This window comes from Etheostoma cragini, chromosome 11, assembly GCF_013103735.1.
Source record: "Etheostoma cragini isolate CJK2018 chromosome 11, CSU_Ecrag_1.0, whole genome shotgun sequence".
NCBI lineage: Eukaryota > Metazoa > Chordata > Actinopteri > Perciformes > Percidae > Etheostoma > Etheostoma cragini.
The window spans coordinates 16,077,316-16,097,261 of record NC_048417.1 but is presented as its reverse complement, the minus strand read 5'-3'; the positions used below and the strand labels follow the sequence as shown (position 1 = coordinate 16,097,261).

At 39.4% G+C, this 19,946-nt stretch overlaps 2 protein-coding genes across 16 annotated transcripts in view; one reads left to right on the top strand and one right to left on the bottom strand.

The window, feature by feature from the left end:
- The window catches only part of LOC117953470 (coiled-coil domain-containing protein 148-like), a 25,447-nt gene extending 20,153 nt beyond the window's left edge, over window positions 1-5,294 (bottom strand). The window contains exons 1-3 of one of the 5 annotated variants that reach the window (XM_034886553.1): window positions 5,140-5,294; window positions 3,331-3,419; window positions 2,810-2,931 (exon numbers count right to left, since the gene is read on the bottom strand). In XM_034886553.1, coding sequence (XP_034742444.1) covers window positions 2,810-2,931; window positions 3,331-3,385 — 177 coding nt within the window. In that variant the 5' untranslated portion in view covers window positions 3,386-3,419; window positions 5,140-5,294. The other 4 variants (XM_034886550.1, XM_034886552.1, XM_034886551.1 and 1 more) reach the window with 4 other exon arrangements.
- pkp4 (plakophilin 4) overlaps window positions 4,620-19,946 on the top strand; it is a 78,605-nt gene continuing 63,278 nt past the window's right edge. For 6 of the 11 annotated variants that reach the window (XM_034886486.1, XM_034886484.1, XM_034886493.1 and 3 more), the window contains exons 1-2: window positions 4,620-4,815; window positions 18,771-18,904. In XM_034886486.1, the coding sequence (XP_034742377.1) occupies window positions 4,767-4,815; window positions 18,771-18,904 (183 nt within the window). In that variant the 5' untranslated portion in view covers window positions 4,620-4,766. Of the gene's footprint in view, window positions 4,816-13,122; window positions 13,141-15,751; window positions 15,783-18,770; window positions 18,905-19,744; window positions 19,879-19,898 lie in introns of those variants that run through there. The other 5 variants (XM_034886489.1, XM_034886488.1, XM_034886490.1 and 2 more) reach the window with 5 other exon arrangements.

Below are 19,946 nucleotides of genomic sequence, written 5' to 3'. Positions count from 1 at the left end.
TTAATCTACTCTCATTTGTTTTCCTTTTTCATCATGAAAGAACAAGGCCCTCCTTTAGAGCGCTCTCTGTGCAGTCATTCATTGTCTTGTATCAGTGTTTTTATACACAGGCCACTGGCTCAGATAATTGTACAAAAGAATATCTCACTAACTAATATGTGAGTACAAGCTATTTCATATTAATAGGAAATCAAAAAAAGAGTTAGGGTGGTGATTTGTGACTCTCAACCTGTGTGTCAAGTTGCTGCTGCTGGTGTTGCAAAAGATAATCGGAAACTTGCGGTGCTCTGAATGAAATTGAGGTCATTCCATGCCAGGTGATTTTAATTTGCATTGGCTGTCTAATAAGCTAAACAGACCTGAAGAGCTAAACAGAAAGCTGATTTCTAGTTTCTAATAAAACCATCAAATCCACCCTTAATGATCACATATGTTCTATTAAACTACAAAGTGTAGAGTTAGACTCCCATTCACATCTTACCAAGAATAATCTGCTTTCTAGTGGGCATTACGTTTTTTAAATCATTTGTGTCAAACTGATTAAAAAGAAATCTATGCATCATCATCATCATATCTTTGCCCTTGCACTTTGTAATGCAAATTTTCATGTACATGTACATTTGCTATCGCATTTAATATGTCATCTCTTAATCCAAACCTTACTGATTTTGATGCCTTTTTTATATCTCTTATCCGTCAATCGCAACTTTGACACTAATAAAAAAATGTATGGTAATTTCAAAATCCCTGACATAACACTTCATAACACTCCCAAATGGAAGAATGCAGAGTTGAAAGTCAATAATACATTTTTATAGCAACACATTATTGTGCTCATGTGTTATTCAGAACCATGATACAACAAAAAATCATGTCTGTAGTTTACTATGGGATGTTGTGTAAATGCATGGCTCTCCCTCTGTGGTATCACTGTGGACTGTATTTCATACATTATTTGACTTTCTCCCTTTTTCAAAGAAGAAATGTTCACCTGTCACAGAAAAGCACAGGTCATTGTGTCAGTTAAAATGTACAATGTGTAAAGGGTTGGTATGAAGTATACAGGGATGGATTTAATCTGAGTGAAAGGAAAAAGGTCTGTTCTGGATCCACTAAAGACTTGCTATTTCTTGCTCAGATCTCCAGGAGAATTAAAGGCATACCTTTTTTAAATACATGGCTAGTTTATTATTAATAACAATGAGCCATTGGTGTTAATCATTTGAAATGACAAGCTAAGGTAAGAATTTATGACATAATAGCAGCCAAACGGTAGCCATTGATTTTGATTTGCTCATGTGTTATTCAGAACCATAATACAAGAAAAATTATGTCTGTAGTTTACTATGTGATATTGTGTAAATGCATGGCTCTCCCTCCGTGGTATCACTGTGGACTGTATTTTGTGAATTATTTGACATTCTCCCTTTTTCAAAGAAGATGTGTTCACCTGTCATAGAAAAGCACATGTGTTGTCTGTTAAATACCAGTAAAAAGAACTTAAAAGAAAAACACATGTTATTGAAAACATTAACAATGGCTACATTCTATTGTTCACCCTTCTACTATTTTTGCATTATGTGTGTGTATAATAGCAGGGAGTTTTGTACCCACCATAGACACTGCATTTTTTGTTCCATGGTGGGATTTTTCAGGACACTATATCCAACATACATTTCCTATCCAGAATTTGCACACTAAAATAAAATGACGGAGGGTAAATATAATCCACTAATTTTGTGATTTCGCTCACAGAACAGGGACTTACTGTAGCATCTAAACAGGGACAACCTGTAGCATCTAAATGGAATTTGTCAATAATTCATTTCATTATTTATACCAGAGCTTTTCCTATTGTGACATGTCAAAATGTATTCCAAGGAAAAGGCCCATTGTCTCTCAATGAACAGGTGGGAGTAAGAGAATTGGGCAAAAGAAATTGTTTTAATGTATTTGTACAGTGCTGCTGTGGAAAATAAAATCTTATCAAGAGGCAACATTTTTAATTTTTTAGTAACTACTAATGCTGTTGGTGCTTTCCTGCAGAGCAAAAAGTGATCCCATGGTTTTGGGGAATCATGGTCGTATATTTATCCTCTGTCACATCACCAGCGGGAGATGCTCAGAAAGCCTGCCTTTCAGCAGGGCAAACAAATGTGAACATAGCTGGTCTTATCTGGGTTATGCAGAGCGTTGGGTTGGAAGGAGCCACAGGCAACCGTAGTACTAAAAGGCTTCTGCCACACTTTACCAATTAAAATACCGCAGGTCTAACAGCCTTATCTCCATTGCCCTTAGCATTAACTTTCTGCTCTTCTCAGAGTCGGATGACTATGAACTTCAAACTGTTTTATATAAACCCTGGGCAGCCAAATGAATATTCAAGAAACTGGCAATGTTATTATGTATGACAGTGACATTACTGCTTTGTTTCATGTTGTTGAACAAACTGTAAAGGTTATGCAATGCCTGTTTTCATGTGAAAGGAAATCCCTTTACAGTATGTGGTGTGTAAGAGAGTGGAAAGAAAGGTGAGCAAACAGAAAGAAATGACACATACTATTTACCATTATTGGAGACATACTGTTTTATCACCTCACATTAAAATCGTGTTATCACCAGTTCAAATTCTTTCTGTGGTGGGTCATGAGGACTCTCTGGAAAAAAAACATTCTCTGTCATTGTGTTGCTGCAAATTTGTATTTATTCGCAGTTAAATCACCATGTTGTTAAATGTAACAGAAATGGATTTTTTAATAACATTGCTGTTTTAAACCCGGGCACAATATTGATAACAACCGAACTTTACCTTTAATCCAATTAGATCAGACTCCAGGCGTTTGGCATCAACAATAGCTTGTAGTCTTTTGTATTCAGCCGGTTTGTACTTTGAGCTGCCAAGACCATTTTTCATCCGCACTGTCAGTTTTTCTGCATGGATGAAAGCAAATGATATGGTTGAATTAGGATCATTGGAATTGTTGAAAACTCATCACTTTTAATGTCTGAAGTCCTTATGCTGACATCAGCTAAGCAAGAAATAGAGGTAAAGACAAAGGAATAGCACTAGTTGAGCGCTAATGGGTTGAATGGGTAATCCCTGCAATCCTGCATAAGGGTAGGGGGTAGCAGTTTTTTTGAGTAGTTCAGATGTGACTCAAAGAGGCAGGTGAATAAACACAAGCAATGCTGCCTCTCACAAAAGCATCAAAGACTTGACAGTACCTGGAGAATTCAACATTGGGACTTGAGGTCAAATCTGTTCAACAGATGAATGGGCCACTATGTCACAAGTCAGCAATGTTTCAGACCCAGATTCTGCTGACTTACCCACATCTTCTGCTCTGTAGTTTGTAATGAATGTATGCAGAACCCTTCCACTCATCACTGCTGAGCTCAGTTTGTATGCACTACAGTGCCTGCAAAAAAAAGGCATCAATAACTAAATGGGAACAATACAGAGATTGTGCAAAGAGTTTCAATAAAAGACAAAATTTTACTTGCAAAGGTGCCTGGCTTCACTTGGGTCATTCCAATGATTAACAGGAGACTACAAGCCAAAACCAACAAAGCCCATCAAAATACCCAATTTTCTCAAAAATCATTGGACTCTCACAAGTTTTAGTGTTTTCGAGGGGACACATGGTGCACCCGAGGTGATCAAATATGCAGCTGGAAAATCAGTGTCTTTGTTTTGGATAAGCTTTGAAAATTGTGGCCACACAGTCAGTTTGTCAGTTAAAATGTACAATGTGTAAAGGGTTGGTATGAAGTATGCAGGGGTGGATTTAATCTGAGTGAAAGGATCTCCAGATCTCCAGGAGACATATAGGCATACCTTTTTTAAATACATGGCTAGTTTATTATTACTAACAATGAGTCATTTGGTGTTAATCATTTGAAATGACAAGCTAAGGTAAGAATTCATGACATAATAGCCACCAAACAGTAGCCATTGATTTTTTTTTCAAGATAATTCTCCATACTTGAAAGGGACATGTAGCACTAGGAAAAATGTAGCAAATTCCTTGGTTACAGCTTTTCAAAAGTCAAACAACTCAATTCAATCAACAGAAATGATGATAGTCATTTTAGTTTCTCAATTAAGAAGAAATGATCTATAATAATAGTTAGTTGCAGCTCTACCATAGTTCAACAAACATACTGGGGCACACAAACCTTTACAATCACTTATATTAGCTACAAAAAGGTAGACCTGGAGAGGTGTCACGGAGGATCAGTTGTTTCATTATCCGTTATGCGAACGCTAAGGTCTACGGTGAAGTCGAAGTTAGACAAATGGGAATATGACAAACATTGTGAACAGAAACACTGGAAAGTTTTACAAAGCCTCATAAAATAACTAACTCCAACACACACGACTAGTATCAATTCTCATCTATGAGAGGAAAAACGAACATTTAACCCACTGAACCCTAGCTTACCTTGTGCTATCCCTCTGTACAGTGTGTAGATTGACAAAAACTGTAACCAAGGAAACTATCATCTTTACTGTTATTGGTTCATTCCACACTACGAAACCTCTTGTGGAACAACCCCTGCTCCCATTGCGACCAATCAGGAGTGCGCACAGCTTTCCCATGTTCCCACTGACGTCATGCACGCTCGCATTGCCTGCCTTGCTTTGCTGGTGGAACTAGGGAGCAGCGGAAGGGTCGATCGTCTTCTTCTTACAGACTATGGAGGAGTGTTTCCCTCTTCCACATGCATGGGACTAAACTACAGGAGTTTACCGATCAAGTTACATGTTCCAATGTAGATCCGTTCCGGCAGCGGAAAAACGGTTCTCCCAAGGTATGGCTTTTAATGCTCTTTTACTAACTGCAGAATAATTGGGGGAAAACGTAGGGAAAGCATTCAATCATCTGTACGCAAGGCAGGAGGTCATGGACCGCTAACGTTACTTGAACTCGAAAAGTCTTGAATTAACTGTCTAAAGAAAGTGTTTAGTTGTATGAGCCACAAGAAAAAAACTTCTTAAGGCTTCTTCACAGCGGGAGAGAATCTAATACTGCGTTAATCTTGATCTTGTGACCGAGTCATCGCCTACAGCGCACACCTTTGATGGACCTCGCTGCCCTCAGCTTTTAGTTTTCCCGGTACAACAGAAAGGCTCACTTTTCTGTTGTATTGCCCTTGAAAGCGGGTTGTTAGCTAAGTGGGGAAGGAAAAGGCAGGTGAGCTTAGAGTGTGGGAATCTCTGGAATGCGAGGTCGGTGAGGGGCGGAGATTCCGACTCTCTGCTCCCACAAGATAAGCTTACCTTTACGTTCACTCGCTACATTCAAACTACGCCATATTTAATGACCCTAATCTGCATTTTAAGCAGGGGCGTTTCTTTTAACGTGTACCGAGACAGTACGGTCTTAATGTCTTGCATTGTGCAAGAATACCCTACCTTTTTAGACAAGATGGACTATTGCCCCGGAAGCTCAATAAAGACAAGTCAAATTACCAATGCATTTAAGTGCAGCCTTCTTTTAGCCTGGTGAATTAGCTAGGTAGTCGAACTCCCTCAGGATTTATACCCTTAGAAGAGGCACATGTATATAAACCTTCCATGTCCTACTTTGGCTTAAAAAGTAGGTCTGATAATAAATGCACAATAGTAGGCTACACATGCCTCCCATGCAACCTAAAGTCCTTTGCTCACTCTTCCACTCATAGTGTAATAACACAATAGGCTACTTGTCTGGTCTCTATAATATCAGTGTCAGTAATGTTACTGCAAGGGGGATAGCTCATTTGCCCTTGTGTCATGTTTGTCTGGCTAAACCTGAAATAAACTCCCAAGTAGTGAAGTAGCAGATATTAATTTTGTTATTATGGGTGTTCAAGAAAGGTCAAGTCTTGTACCCCAACCCCTATTAGGCCTTACACATGAAATGTGCTGGGAGCAGTGCATCCAGTCTCCCCTGTTGCCATGCAGGTGTGGAAAGGTTATCTGCCTGCTTTTTACTGCCATAGTGCAAGTTGGAAGTGCAAATTAGATCAAATGTGAACTTTCTCTCACACTCAGTCAATTTCCGACACATGATGCACAGTGCAGAGGAATTGTCAGGTTGCTCCCCTCGTGATTCACATTACTACACAAGACACACACCGCTACACAGCTGACAGCCATTGAGCGTGGTTTACTGTGGAATTGAAATAACAGCGGGGCGTTGGGTTTGAAGAGTCCGATTCTCATGTTTTTTTAGTAGTTTCTGCGTGTACTCTAAGCAGTGTCACTGTGTTTGGCACAAGCCACGAGAGAAGTTTTAGCAGGTCAGACATCCAGCCAACCTGTTGTCCATTTCATTTGTCATACTCCAGGTTGTTTATCACTCTTGCTGCACAAGATAGTGATGTATGTCTGGGAAACTTTCTGTATTGGTTTTGTTGGTACTAGTAGATGTAAGAAAACATTTTTTGCACAAAGAACAACCTTGTGCCCCAGTAGACAAAAACACAACCGTTGAAAAAGGCTTTTTGTGTGTTGGTGTGATTGTTTGAACCAGTCTTCATGGTGAGTTCTTTTTAATTGGAACTGACAACAGTTTAGCAGGCCTTTCCTTCTTGTATTTGTTTCACTCTCTTCTGTTAGCCTACACATTTTTTTTACTTGCTACAATCAAAAAGGAATTCTAATGTTCATGTTTACGTTACACTAGAGATTGTTTACTGGATCATTTGAGAGTTTCCATATTTATTCCAATTTGTTCAAAAGTGGATTTGTGTTTTAGTAGGTTTGTTTTGTGTGTGTGGGCGGCTCTCTGCTACTATGTGGTTCCAAAGTGGGACGATAGTAACAGTTAGTAGTAGCAAGTTTTCATCAAATCCCCCCCCCCCACATACTGTAACTTCTTTCCATCCCACATTTGCATGGTGTGGTCTAAAGAGAGTTTCTCTACTGCCTCCCTTGAGAACAGACCACATGCAGTGGAGTGGGGAATTTCCATTCCAAAAATCTGTCTTTGTTCTATCAATCAGGAGACTTAAAACCGCAAGCATGCCAATTATTAATATAAAACATGTTTTCAATATCTTTAATATAGAGCTTGACCACGAAAGGATTTTTAGGTCTATACCGATACAAATATATAATATAGTTATTTTAAAATCCGAAATTCCGATATATCGGCCAATATATATATATATATATATATATATATATATATATATATATATATAACATGGTTGACCATCCGTTTTTATTTCATTGTTTAATATTCATTTATCAGAACAATTTATTTGTCATTATAAATACTTCTAATGAATGAATATTTTATATATATATTTATATATATATATATATAAATGCCAAAATGGATAGTGCGGGAAATGCCTAATATCGGCCGGTAATATTGATCGGTCGGGTTCTAATATGATATATTGTGAAGACTCAACATTGTATTAATGGATTCCAAGTTTAATTTTTAATCATGAATTTGCAGCAAAGCACACTTTCAAATTAGGGGTGCTTATCATATGTAAAAATAAAACTAGACAGATAGATGGAAAGAGAGAGAAATACTTCATTTAGGGAATTTCCCGTCTCACAGCAGCAGTACACGTGTGAAACAATTCTGAACTAAGAACAGTGCAGTGAATTAATAGAATATCTACATCAAAACACCAGTACTAATATAATGTAAGAGTTAACGATAAACAAAAAGTATGCCCTTTAAAAGTGCATGAATACAGTGTGCAGAGTGAATGTGCAAAATGGAGGATCTTATAAATTACAAAATTCTATATTGCACTTTGCCAAAGTTACAGAGACAGTTGCCTGGCAATGGCTAGTGTGGATAAGCCTTGACATGTGCGGCTGCTGGCTGATTGTTGATCATACCAGATATGTAGATAGATTCCTGAAAGAGCCCCAGATTTAATGCTTTGGTTGGATCCCGGACAGCTAAAGATAATACAGAACACAAAGCATGTCAGGGCTTTTGGAGATTAGGTGCACAATAGATTTTGTCCAGTAAAATAGCCCTCCATAGGCCCGACATGCTGAGTCTGAAAGACTGCTTCTCGCCAGTGTCTGCTCTGTGGACAGTAGCTGCAAAGGGACAGAGCTTTTCCACTGTTATTGCTCCACATGCAGTCTTACTACTAGAGTCTTCTTGCAAGCCTCGTTGCTCAAACAATCCCATCTATTTATCTATATATGGGGCTACAGAATTAGCTCAACAGGGCACGTAATACATAGATGGATAATTCACACTGCTTCTCACATTATCACCACAGCTAAAAGCTCTCTTTACTGATGGTAAAGCAGGAGTGGTACAGGGGACCATCCCAGCGGAGTGCAGGACATAATAAATGACCCCCCCCCCCCGTGAAAACACTACCGTAGTATGTACAGAAGGGATCCTAAACTTGCTTTTCCCTGGGTTCCACTTATGCAAAATGACAGGAGGCCAAGTGCTAGGTAATAAACAAACATTAATAATAATATCTATCAGTCACTTTTTATTCATAAAAAAGCTACAAAAGTACAAAAACAAATCCCAGAATGAATCAATTAAATTTCTTAGTGATTTTCTGTCAATTGACAAATTCCTTAATTGATTTATTGTTGCAGCACATAAGCCACGGACATGAACGTAGCCTGCATGTGCGCTTCTTGGTTTAGACTTTTCAAAAACTCAAATAACTTGTTTGTGGGTTCAGGTATCATCCCAGAGTGGTATGTGAGTGCACTTGGTGGCTGCATTTAGTCTGGAGATTAAGGCATCTCTGCAATGTCAGGTTACGTTCTAGTGACCAAGAGGTTTACGCCTGTTCCCAGACTACAACTAGAAACTCTAACAATCTGCGGGACTAGTCTGACTCACCTGCTTTCACAAAACTCCGCTAAGAAGCAGAAGATTTACTTCTTGAATGTCAAGGCATTTAAAAGTCTGCTACAAAGTTATATTAACTCCTGAGAAAGGGAGTTGTTGACATCGGAAATGAACAAATACTGTACAGTTCAAGCACATGCCATTTAAAATGGCATTTTATAGATCCTAAGCTTTGCATCTGGTTGTGGAGTTGGGAGGCAGGTGTGGGCAAGGCTGTGTGATATCAAAGCTTGTACTGTATCTCCTCTGCTATCAAAGTAACGATATCATGTTAAAATCAAAGCTGAAATATATATGTATATATAGATATAACTTTAATTCTACCAGCTTACAAATCCATCCAACATGTTAAAGGGTTTATTCTCGGATTAGATAAGACTTTATTCATCCCACAATGGGGAAATTCCTGTGTTACAACAGCAGTTTAACACAGTAAAAAGCAAACCAACAAACAAGCAAACAACAAACAATGTGCAACAAGTACAGCATGAATGTAAAGTAGCATTAAATAAAAGGTATTTTAAAGTGAGGTGGCCAGAGTACGAAAAATATTGCAATGTAAGTGAAAGTGAATTGAATAATATGCAATTAAATAACATGGCAAAAATAAGTAACCATAATATAGATGATATTGAAGTGTAACCATAATATAAATAATTGAAAAAGTAAGTACAAGTAAGTAAGTAGAAAAATACTAATATAAATACAGATCCATAGAGCCATAGTGTGTGGTAGGTAATTGAAACAGGAACAGAAACTACAACATTATCAGGTGGTGCAGGTTCTTGTCTGGATGAACTGTTTTGCTGGCATCTAAAGTGTGTTCTATGCATGCTCCAGTAACTGTGCTGCAGTAAAAGCCCACCTATTGTAGGATGGACATTTACTCCCAGGTGCTCACACATCAGTTAAGATTTCCTGCTGCAGCCTAAATGAACCCAGAAACGCTGAAAAAACTTCATTCACACATAGTAAAAGAGATGCACATATGTTGTGTCTTCTGGGATAAGAAATAGCATATTGTGATGTCAGACACTGAATATATATAAAAAGATTTGCAGGAGTATCTCTGTGTGATACGATGATTGGATGGAGACCACGCTTCTAGTCTGTTGCATCTATAAAGGATATAAATTCTAGACTATCTTTTGAAAAAAAAAAAAAAAAAGTGTACCCCAGCACAACTGCACAACATACATCCTCCATGAATCATTACAGAGTACATCCAAAGGTAATTTTATTTTTACCAACTTGTGGGGTGTGATTTATTTTTTCAATTAATTCCCGTTTGATAGATCATCCATATGTTGCCATCTGACAGAAACCCCTACGTTCCCCTTCTGTACCCACTGACATTGCAGTAAGAGATATTCACCTTTTTGTCTGTGTAAAACCCCAAGGAATATCTTTTTTGACAAACTAAGCAAATCAGTTTTCAAACTTTGGTTATCCAACACAATGCATACTCACCTTAACAAGGTCTTTGTTTTAAAAGGCCAGCTGGTGCTGGTTGGCTGACCTGACATTTACTTTGGTAACTACATTCCTTCCGTTTTGCTGCATCATGGTTTGATGCATGTCCGTGTCCTGATGGTTAGGTACAGGAATTGATTTTTTTTTAAAAACATTTCCCTTATTCCAGTTATTATTTTAGCTCTTGTGGGTTTTATCCCGGTATGTTTGATCTTGAAGATATTGTTCTTTTCCCTTTCAATTCAATTTGAATGCTGAAATGTTCAACCTAAGTCTAAGGTTGATGTAAGTTCTGTTATTGGCTATGGTTGGCATTAACTTTAATAACAGGTACAGTTACATGTTACATGTTACATGTTAGCTTTTGATTGTGCACTGGAAGTACTTATAAAAGTTGCAGCAGTTTTTTTTAATTGCCCCTTTAGCTGTTACCTACCATCTCTGAAACATCTCACATACTGTGTAACCACCCACCACAGGGTAATTGAAAAACAATTGGTGCAAAGAACAAATCTATTCTTCTATTATTAATTTACAGTTTTCTTTATTTTGGCTTCATTTTCAAGTGAAGGCTAATGTTAATTTGATGTTAGTTGACTTTGGAATCTTTTTTATTGTCATCTTTTAAGTCTTGTTTTTCTTTTTATGTACTTTTTTAATCTAGTTTTTATTTCACCCTGTTTTACTACAATAATTCTTATTATGGCTCTTAAATCTATTTTTATTGCTGTTTCGTCTTTTTTATTGTTTCACGTGCATTGCTTTCTAATTGGGTCGTTTTTTTAATGCTTTTACGGTCTACGCTTTTTGTCTTATCTGCTTGTCAGTCATCTGGGAAGCACTTTAAACTGCACAAGATGCTATACAAATGATTGAGTGATCGATGCTTTATGTGCCTTAAAACTGCATATAAGCCATAGAACATGTTGAAGAAGCATTGAGCAGCCGGGCACATGGTCAGGCCTCTGTTTATCCATTATAATACTTCACAGGAAAAGAGTTCCCTTCTTTTTTGTTTTTTTCCAAGTTCCCCAAAGTTCACAAGTCAGTGTCACCGCAGAGTCGAAATTATTCTCTCAATCTCAATATTCTATTTTTGTTTGTGTTTTTGTTCATTTGTTCTTGCAGTAAATCTTCACAACACACCTTACGGGGAAAAGTATTGACAGATGTTCTCCTTTCTATCAGTGTTTTTTAATGGTATATCAATATACTGTGCCCAGATGTTGAATTTACAAACAGCTAGTCATGTTGCCTTCCTTTGAACCTTTAGATCTGAATTCCCAAATGAGTTTCTAGTTCAAGGACTGTATGCATTTCTAATGTATTTATTATCTCGCCCTCCTTCCCTTTCCTTAAGTGGCAATGCCACATGTCAGGCCGCCATTGTTAATAAGAACCTGTTCTTGATGACTTGCCTGTAAAAATGAAGGTGATTTTATTTATTTTTATTTTTATTTTTTAATAAATAAAAAGAAGGACAAGCCTTGGCGGAATGTCTGCATCATCCCCATGTTGGTTTTTACCCTTTGGTCTATTATTGCTTTTTTTATCAAGAAGCAGTCAACTAAGCAAAAGTCATCAATTTCTGAGCTTTGTGACTGACTACGCTGTAATCAGTCTAAATAGAACGTGCTGAGTCAGTTCTTTAAGACACCTTACATTGTGAGAGCCAGGGCACTACCAATAGCAGAACATGTATAATGCTAATTTCCCTTTTCCAGTTTGGATGATCGTGGTATTTCAGTCATACATAAACTCTTAACACGATCATTTGATGACCATCTGATATGCTCCGCAGTGGGAAAATGTTTGACACAGCAAATGGAGTGCATAGGGTCGCTAAAACGGCAGCATTGATTAAACACATTTTTAGCTCAACTGTTAAATGAGGTTGAGTAATAAACGTTCCCCACAATCAAATTATTTTCTTCAACTTTGTCAATTAGCTTAGTGCATTAAATCTCCTGTTACATTTTTCTTGTGCAACATGCGCTGCCCGAGGAATGAGCTTATAGCATTGACTTCTCTAGAGATGTACACAGCAATGTGCTGTAATTCCTTCTTGGGAAGCATTGTTGCTGTTATGAATGCATTGTAATTGTATGCAGAAAGGCATTAGGGTGTTAAACGTATGTGTTTAACAATGTGCGACAGAATGAAGCACGTCTATCTAGCACAAACTCAGATTCTATTTAAGGGATTTACATGCAATCAAAATAATTTATGTCCTCTTCTGTCACAACATATTACTGGTGGTGACATGCTGAAAACAGCTGATGGGATTTGAGTCGAGCCACTCTGCTCCCCGTTAGTTGCGGTATTGTCACGAAGAAATGATGCAGAGGGTGAATGATCACTTTAGGAAGTTGTTCACAGAAAGTTAGCCTTGTGTTTTTACTGCTGCACATTGCAAACATGGATTATTTGGTCTGCAGCCATCTTCCCCATGGCCTTGTTGAGTAAACATATCTCGCAAGATAAAGTGCAGCTCAGGGAGTGTGCATGCAGCTTGTCTTATTATTCTTTGCGCATTAGCGTGTTGAATAGATTGTAAAATGACTGTTTCCTGCCTTTACTCAGCAAGGCAAGCCTTGCCCTGTGGATACACATGCTCAGATAGGCCTCCGGTTATTGCAACATTTGTCGGGGTGAGGTCAAGGTGGGAGGTAGGCATGGGTGCAGCCTCTGTATGATGCGTTTGCATGTCCGCTTTGGAGAGAAAGTGGAGGAGATCCTGACAGAATATTGTCTCGCCACTCCATATAGCCTCGTACTTCTCACCGCGTTCAACCCTATATCAACAGAAGGACAGGTATGTGTCTATTTAAAGGAGGCTACGTCATTGTGTGCAGCTTACTCTGTGCAGCCTATTCAAGGTAATGGTTGATAAAGTGATTTGTGTGTGTGTGTGTGTGTGTGACTTTTTCTGCTCTGAATAGGAGACATTTCTCTTCTGTTGGGTGTGTTGATATGAGCGGAGCATCTTCAGCTGTTGAGAGCAGCAAAAAGTGAAACATCTTTTTTTGTGTTTTGTTGTTGGCAAGTCCATTGAGCGCTTACAAAGAATTCGTTAGGTCTTATTTATTTATCAAAGATTATAATTATAATTGTCGCTAGAAAATGTTACTTTTAATTTGAGTGATTTTTGATAATTCATACTGGACCACAAAGTTTAGTTTTTAGAAAGTCTTTGTGGAGGAAGCGATTAAGCATTGTGGGTCTTTGGGGACGTTGCATGTTGTAGCTGCTGAAAGATTAGTAATGGGACTGGATGTCTCCCCACAATGCTTTCGCATGCTACATAACGCTGCTAGGTCATTCTAGATAAGTGCCATGGGGCAACCATGTCCCAGAGAGGCCTGAGCATGTGGGGTTTCATTAAAACATACAACAGAATGTTCCAGCTCCTCTTGAACAGGTTGAAGTTGTGTTAATCAGTGAATACAGTGAATTAGTCAATTTGGTGTTTGGATGAAAACCTGCACAATATCAGCCCTTTGTGCATCATGGTTGCCCTACTATATTCATCCTAGATATACTGTAAAGCGTGCAATTTTTTTAACCACTTCATGGTTATTTCAAGTGCTTATGCTGGAGGCAGAGGTTTAATGGGATTCTTTATACACGGTACAACAGTTATTAACTCAATGTACACAATATAGCTCTTATGAGTAGGTATTGTTGTGATTTCACTTCATGGATTGCCATGTTGGCTTCGGTATGGTGAACTCAAAACGAGTTTTAAGAAGATGGTTATTAACTGTTATCACTTCTTTTTTTCACCAAAAAGAGGTATAAAGAGTATATAAGCGCAAAGCCTGCTGTATATTTCTTAAGCAGCTCTCAGCTCAGATTGAGCTGTAGATTTCCTCGGCCCTTTTTAGCTCAGCCAGTCAGAGCAATCCGCAAATGAACTGCTGCTTTTCTGAGACTCCCTGCAATTGAAATGTAGGCTAGTTTATTATAATGTCTCAGCTCATCTCCATTTGTCTCTGTTGAACGTCTGTGACCTTGTGTCACTCAACCTCCTGAAGACAAATTTCCCTCATTGCCGACTGACGGACAGGTAGTATCAATGTGAAAGCAGTGTAGGCATGAAAAGGTTATATTGGTGCGTCCTTAAACAGAAATTGAAATAAATAAGTTGGTTTTATTCGTTTGAGTGCAGGATATAAAATTCAAATGCCCCACCACTCATCACACCATCAATCCAAAAGAAGACAGTTCTTCAAGGTTCAGAATGATAAATCACTGATACATTTAAATATGCTGTCTTGGCTCAAAATATGCCCTTGGAGAAATGCGCTTACTGACTGAGGAGTTACAATTATCATGTTACTATGGTGCATGTAAACATGTTATCTGGTTTCTTGCTTTAACCTGATTTCTCCCAGTAACCTGGTTTCCTGTGTGCATGTAAACAAAGCGTGTGTGACGGCCAGTGTTATATTTGCTGCTGCAGTGCTCCTCGGGGAAGGTGACACAAGCCACAGGATCAGAGGACTGATAAATTCTTGTCTTTAGATGAAATTGATGCAAGAAGGCGGTATTTTTTGAATCTGGGACAGTAGATTTATCTTAAGCAACCCTTCAGAAACATGCTTTTTTTTATTAAGATTTGACACTAACAGTATTGGTCAGATTTTGCAACATGTTGCACTATAGCTTCCATTTCCATTTCCTTCATTGAACCATAAACTACATTAAATCTGGAAGACGGTGAATCACGGAAAGAGGGCTGTGTGTAAGAAGCTCTGAGGAGCGGCCGGAGTGTGAGTTCAGTAGATCAGATCACATGATCTGACAAGTCAGGCTAAGACTTTTCTTGGCAGACATGGATGCATCGAGGATTACGATACTTTAAGGGGGAGATTTAGCATTGACTAGAACGACTAGAACGTCTTGTTAAAGAGATGCTTATTATTGCACGTCGAATAGTTGGATACATTTGTCACCAAAAGATGTATTGTTTAAAATAATCAGCTGTGTTTTGTCATTAGCTAGCCATGCTCAAAGATGTTGTCATGAAGAGTTTTTATCTGCGTAAACCTTTTTTTTGTTGCTAATAATTAGACAATGTTTTGCGTCATTGTTTAGACCAGAATAAGGTTCTCTTTATATTGTGGGAACTACACAATACTGTCCTTAGGCATTAACCTAATGGCAGCCTTAAAAGCTGCACAGATTTGGCTTTGAACCTGGCTCTCAGTCTTGTGCTTGTTCTTCAAACTGTCTAATGGCTTCACACACCAATGTTTGTAACCGCTTAGCAGTTCCCCAAGGTTATTTCCCCCCTCAGCATTTGGAGGGAAACACAAAGAGAAATGTTGAAGAACCAGTCACTCGTGTGCCGCAGCCGCATTGTTGTCTTCACTCCCATCCCAGAGCTGCAGGTAACTCCAAGCTAAGCAGAGTGAAATCATTCTGGACCAGATATAATGGTGAATTTCAGAGGTAGGCTCAGATACATTTGCTTAACGGGGCCTTCAAAGGGAGTCTCTTTCCTTTTTTAGTATGCTTTTTTGTTGTTGTTCTATTTCCTACAGTCTGCTTAATGTACACTTTCCTACAGTGAAGTCCAGACAGCTGAGAAATATTCATTAGGAGAGCTTATATTCACAGATTTTTGATAAGTGAAGGGGTTACAAAAAGGTTATGCGTGCCTATATTATACTTAATATATGGTAATTTACATGAAAATTACCGTGACCAGTTTTCATAGATGCACACCACTCTTTGCGGTTCCTTTTCTTTGAGAAAATACTGAAAGAGAAAGAAGAAAGGATTTTTGTCCACCTCGACCGGGTTGGCAACTTCTGTAAGCTTCAAATGTGCACTCAGTCAGTCCTGTCGGTGTTGTTCTCTATGTTTGTGCCAAAGTCAGAGAGGAGGAGTCCTGTCAAATTTAAACAGCTTTTCTGCGTTTCCTGTCGCTGAGTTTTCCGGGAATCAAGAGCCATGCCCTTGATTCAAAGGCTGCGCGTGGGAGGGAGTCGGGGCGTGTGTTGCAACACTATGAATGAGCAGGAAAGGAATTTGGGAGACTGACAGGGGAACACGTGGAATATCCTGTGTGGACTAACATACTTAGGGCTAGTAAAACTATCTGTCATTTAACACCAGGGCTGGCATATGCCCCGGTTCAGCTCAGACACTTTGAAATGCTAACGCTGCCTTGGTGACAGACTCCCAGAATACCTCAGGGTCACATTTCGCCGTAATGTCTGGGGACCTCCCACGTACTACAGGACCCCCCTTCCCTCCAATGCCTCATCCCATGGCCAGCCCTGGCCAAAAACTTTTATGTTCTCACTGTAAACAACCCAGCCAACTCACACAAACTGTGTGTGTGTGTGCGCGCTCGTGTGTGTGTGTGTGTGTGTGTGTGCGCACATGCTTTTACAATACAGCAAATGACCTTTTAACCCTTTGAATTGATGTTGCACAAAATTGACGTAATCAGTAAAGATACTGTATATTAATTCTTCCAGTCACCCTGAGGCAACCATTATGGACTAAGATTAGAATTGGAATTATAATAATAAAGGAGGGTGAGTTCAGTTCTTTGCAGCAGGACTATATAAATTACCATACTGTTATTTCATGGTAGTTTTAGCAGCTAATATTCTTCTACACATTGGCATCATATAAAGACTGTGTCTCACCGTGAATGCATTCTGTGTGGTTTAGTGAAGTACAGCATGTAAGCCAAGATATATGTGTAGAAACCAAGGGGTGGAATTTATCTTTTATGTTTGTATCTTGGATTTGACAGTGGCAGTGGATCTCTAAGACTGTAAAAGTGATACTAAAATCCCTGTTTCCCTAAAATCACATACCTCCTGTGTTATTAGACCTCTTGCTTTTGTCTACTGCTGCAGCTCTGAGGTACGAGGCAGCCATTGCAGCCTTTAGCTGCCCTGTCTGGCTCAACAGGCTCCTTCTAGTAAATATGGATACACCTTGAGCAGTGTTCCCTTGACACTGTTCCTGTCAACAGATATAATGAGACCATAACTATTTGTTCCCCTTTCTCATTTTAATCCCGGACAAGAGGCCAGAGAGAGCGAAGGAGACAGGAACACCTTATGTCTTCCGTTGGGCTGCTGACTTGTTTGTTGTTTCAAATTTTTTCCCAAAGGCCCGACCTTGCTCATCTTTTTAAACCTATCCACTGCATCTTATACAAAAACATGCATACCAAGCTGGGACGATATGCGATTCAAAAAGTATTGCGATTCAATAGTATTGAGTACTGCAATTATTTTGGTTGTAATGATATGCAATATGAAACCGGAAAGCGTGGCACTCAGATCCAAGAACCTGTGTCGCGCTGAGAAGGACGAATAGCAACACACCGTTATCCTCCCTGTCCAGATTACAAGATCACATCGCAAGTTGCATTTTAAGCTCCTTTTTTTTCCTTGTGGATGGGACACATGATGAAACTATATTGATGAGGACCGGCGAGTTAAATCGGCAGTCCGAGAGCATACCAGGCAGACACACAGCTGACAACCTGCAGGTGGGAGCGGTGGAGACAGGCTCGGACAGACACACCACGTACACGGAGTGCGGACAATGTGTCGGAGCCTCTCGGGTGGGACGGGAGACTCTGTTTCCTGTGCTTCCTTTTGGAAGGTTGGCTGCCGAAAATAGCACCTTACTAGCTAATTCATTAGCCTGAGTCAAACACTAGCTATCAGTAAACAGAAGGCAGTGGCGTGTGTCTGGTGTGTGCGCCGGTGTTTGGCCCGCCTCCACATTTGGCGAGTGTTAATTTCGGACCCTGTCGCACAGTACTGTGAAACAGTAGCTGTTTAATTTACTTTGTAAATATAGGAGAACTTGATTGATGAAGAATTTTCACCATGCGAATCATCTCCACAATGGAGTTTAGTTCTGTTGTTTTTCAACAGTATTTTGTAAAAAAAAAAAAAAAAGAAGTGTTATAGCTTTGGCTAATTTTTAATTATTTTATCTTACTTGTATGTTGTTAATAATTTGCATTGTTAATGTTGTTCTTTGGTGTTAAGTTTATACAGGTTTTTCAAATGGTATTTAATAGAAAATATATTTTTTCTCTGTTGTATTTTTTTCACGTGGCTGTATTACACACACAGATCATCATTTCACTAGTGTGTTGTCTCAAGGCCATATGGCATTGATTTGCACTGTCACAGACGTGAAACATTGACAATCTTTTTCTCTTTGGGCCATATGGTGTGTGTGGGTGTGTTGGTGTGTATTGCTGGTGGTGGTGTGTGACCATTGATAGTCACTACTCAGCATCACTCGCTTGTGTGTATCAGGGAGTGGTTAACTCAAGTGTGTATTTATGAGTGGAGTGTGTTTGCACTTGCATTTACACAGTCACACAAGATTGTGTTGTTTTCAGAAGAGCACCTGTGTGTGTGTGTGTGTGTGTGTGTGTCCACACAGAAGGAATGCCAGCTCCTGAGCAGAGCCCAGTGACGGAGGAGGGGCTTCTGCTGACCATCCGCGACAGTTCAACTCGCCGCAACATGGATGCCGACAACACCGCCAACAACATCCTGGCCTCAGTCAAAGAACAGGTAGTGTGTTACTTCTGTTCATACGGGGTTGATTCATCTTCCATCACTTACATTACGCAACAATAAAGCTTTTATGAACCATTTATGTACAGTGACATAGTGAACTCTAAATTGTCTGGTGACTCACATATTGTACTAAGAAGAAATACACTGGCCGGTATACAGTATGTGGACATTTGTTTCCTGTGCAGTTGTGTCACACACCCTGTTGTCACTGTAATCATACAACTTACCTCTGCAGCACAGAGCCCAAAGTAGAAAGTTGACATTTCACTGTGTGTGGGATGATGGAAAGATTTTTGTTTAAAGCAGATCTGTGGTCGGAGTGGACTCTATTTGCTTTACTTTGTTTTGTCTTGACATGGAATGACCAACTACGTGCTATTGGTTGTGTATTCCCTTCAGTCATGGTCTGACTTACATCAATGGGCAACCAGGGAGATCATCTCTGTCACTCACACACACACACACACACGCACACATATGCACCCACACACACACACACACACACACACACACACACACACACACACACACACACACACACACACACACAGATTAATTAATAATTAATTATGTTAATTCCGCTCTGTGTCACCTTAAATTACCTGATAGTTGAGCTACAGTTTGATAATAAATAGCAGCAAACGCATTTAATTCATTTCAAATATCCCACTGATGTCCTATTTAGGCCTGCTGCAAGGAGGGGGGTAATGTTTACATGAGTAAGGAAGGAAGGAGGGAGGGAGCACCTGTCAATGTCACTTCCTTCCCTTGAGTATTCCTCAGTGGCTTGTCCGGTTAGAGCAGATATCCATGCAGGCAGGCAGGAAGAGCAAGTAGCCAGCCCGAGCCGTGGCTTTTAAAGTGACTGGCTGTAGAAAGGCCTCAGAGGGATTTCTTGCTAAAGATTCAAGAATGTAAAATGATCATTCTCCTCAGTATTTAACAGAGTTGACGAGGCAAATCAGAGGGTGAGTGAAAGTGAAAAGATGGAGGAGGTCAGGCTAGTCAGGAGACTAGGCTCGTGTGAGTGTGTCCC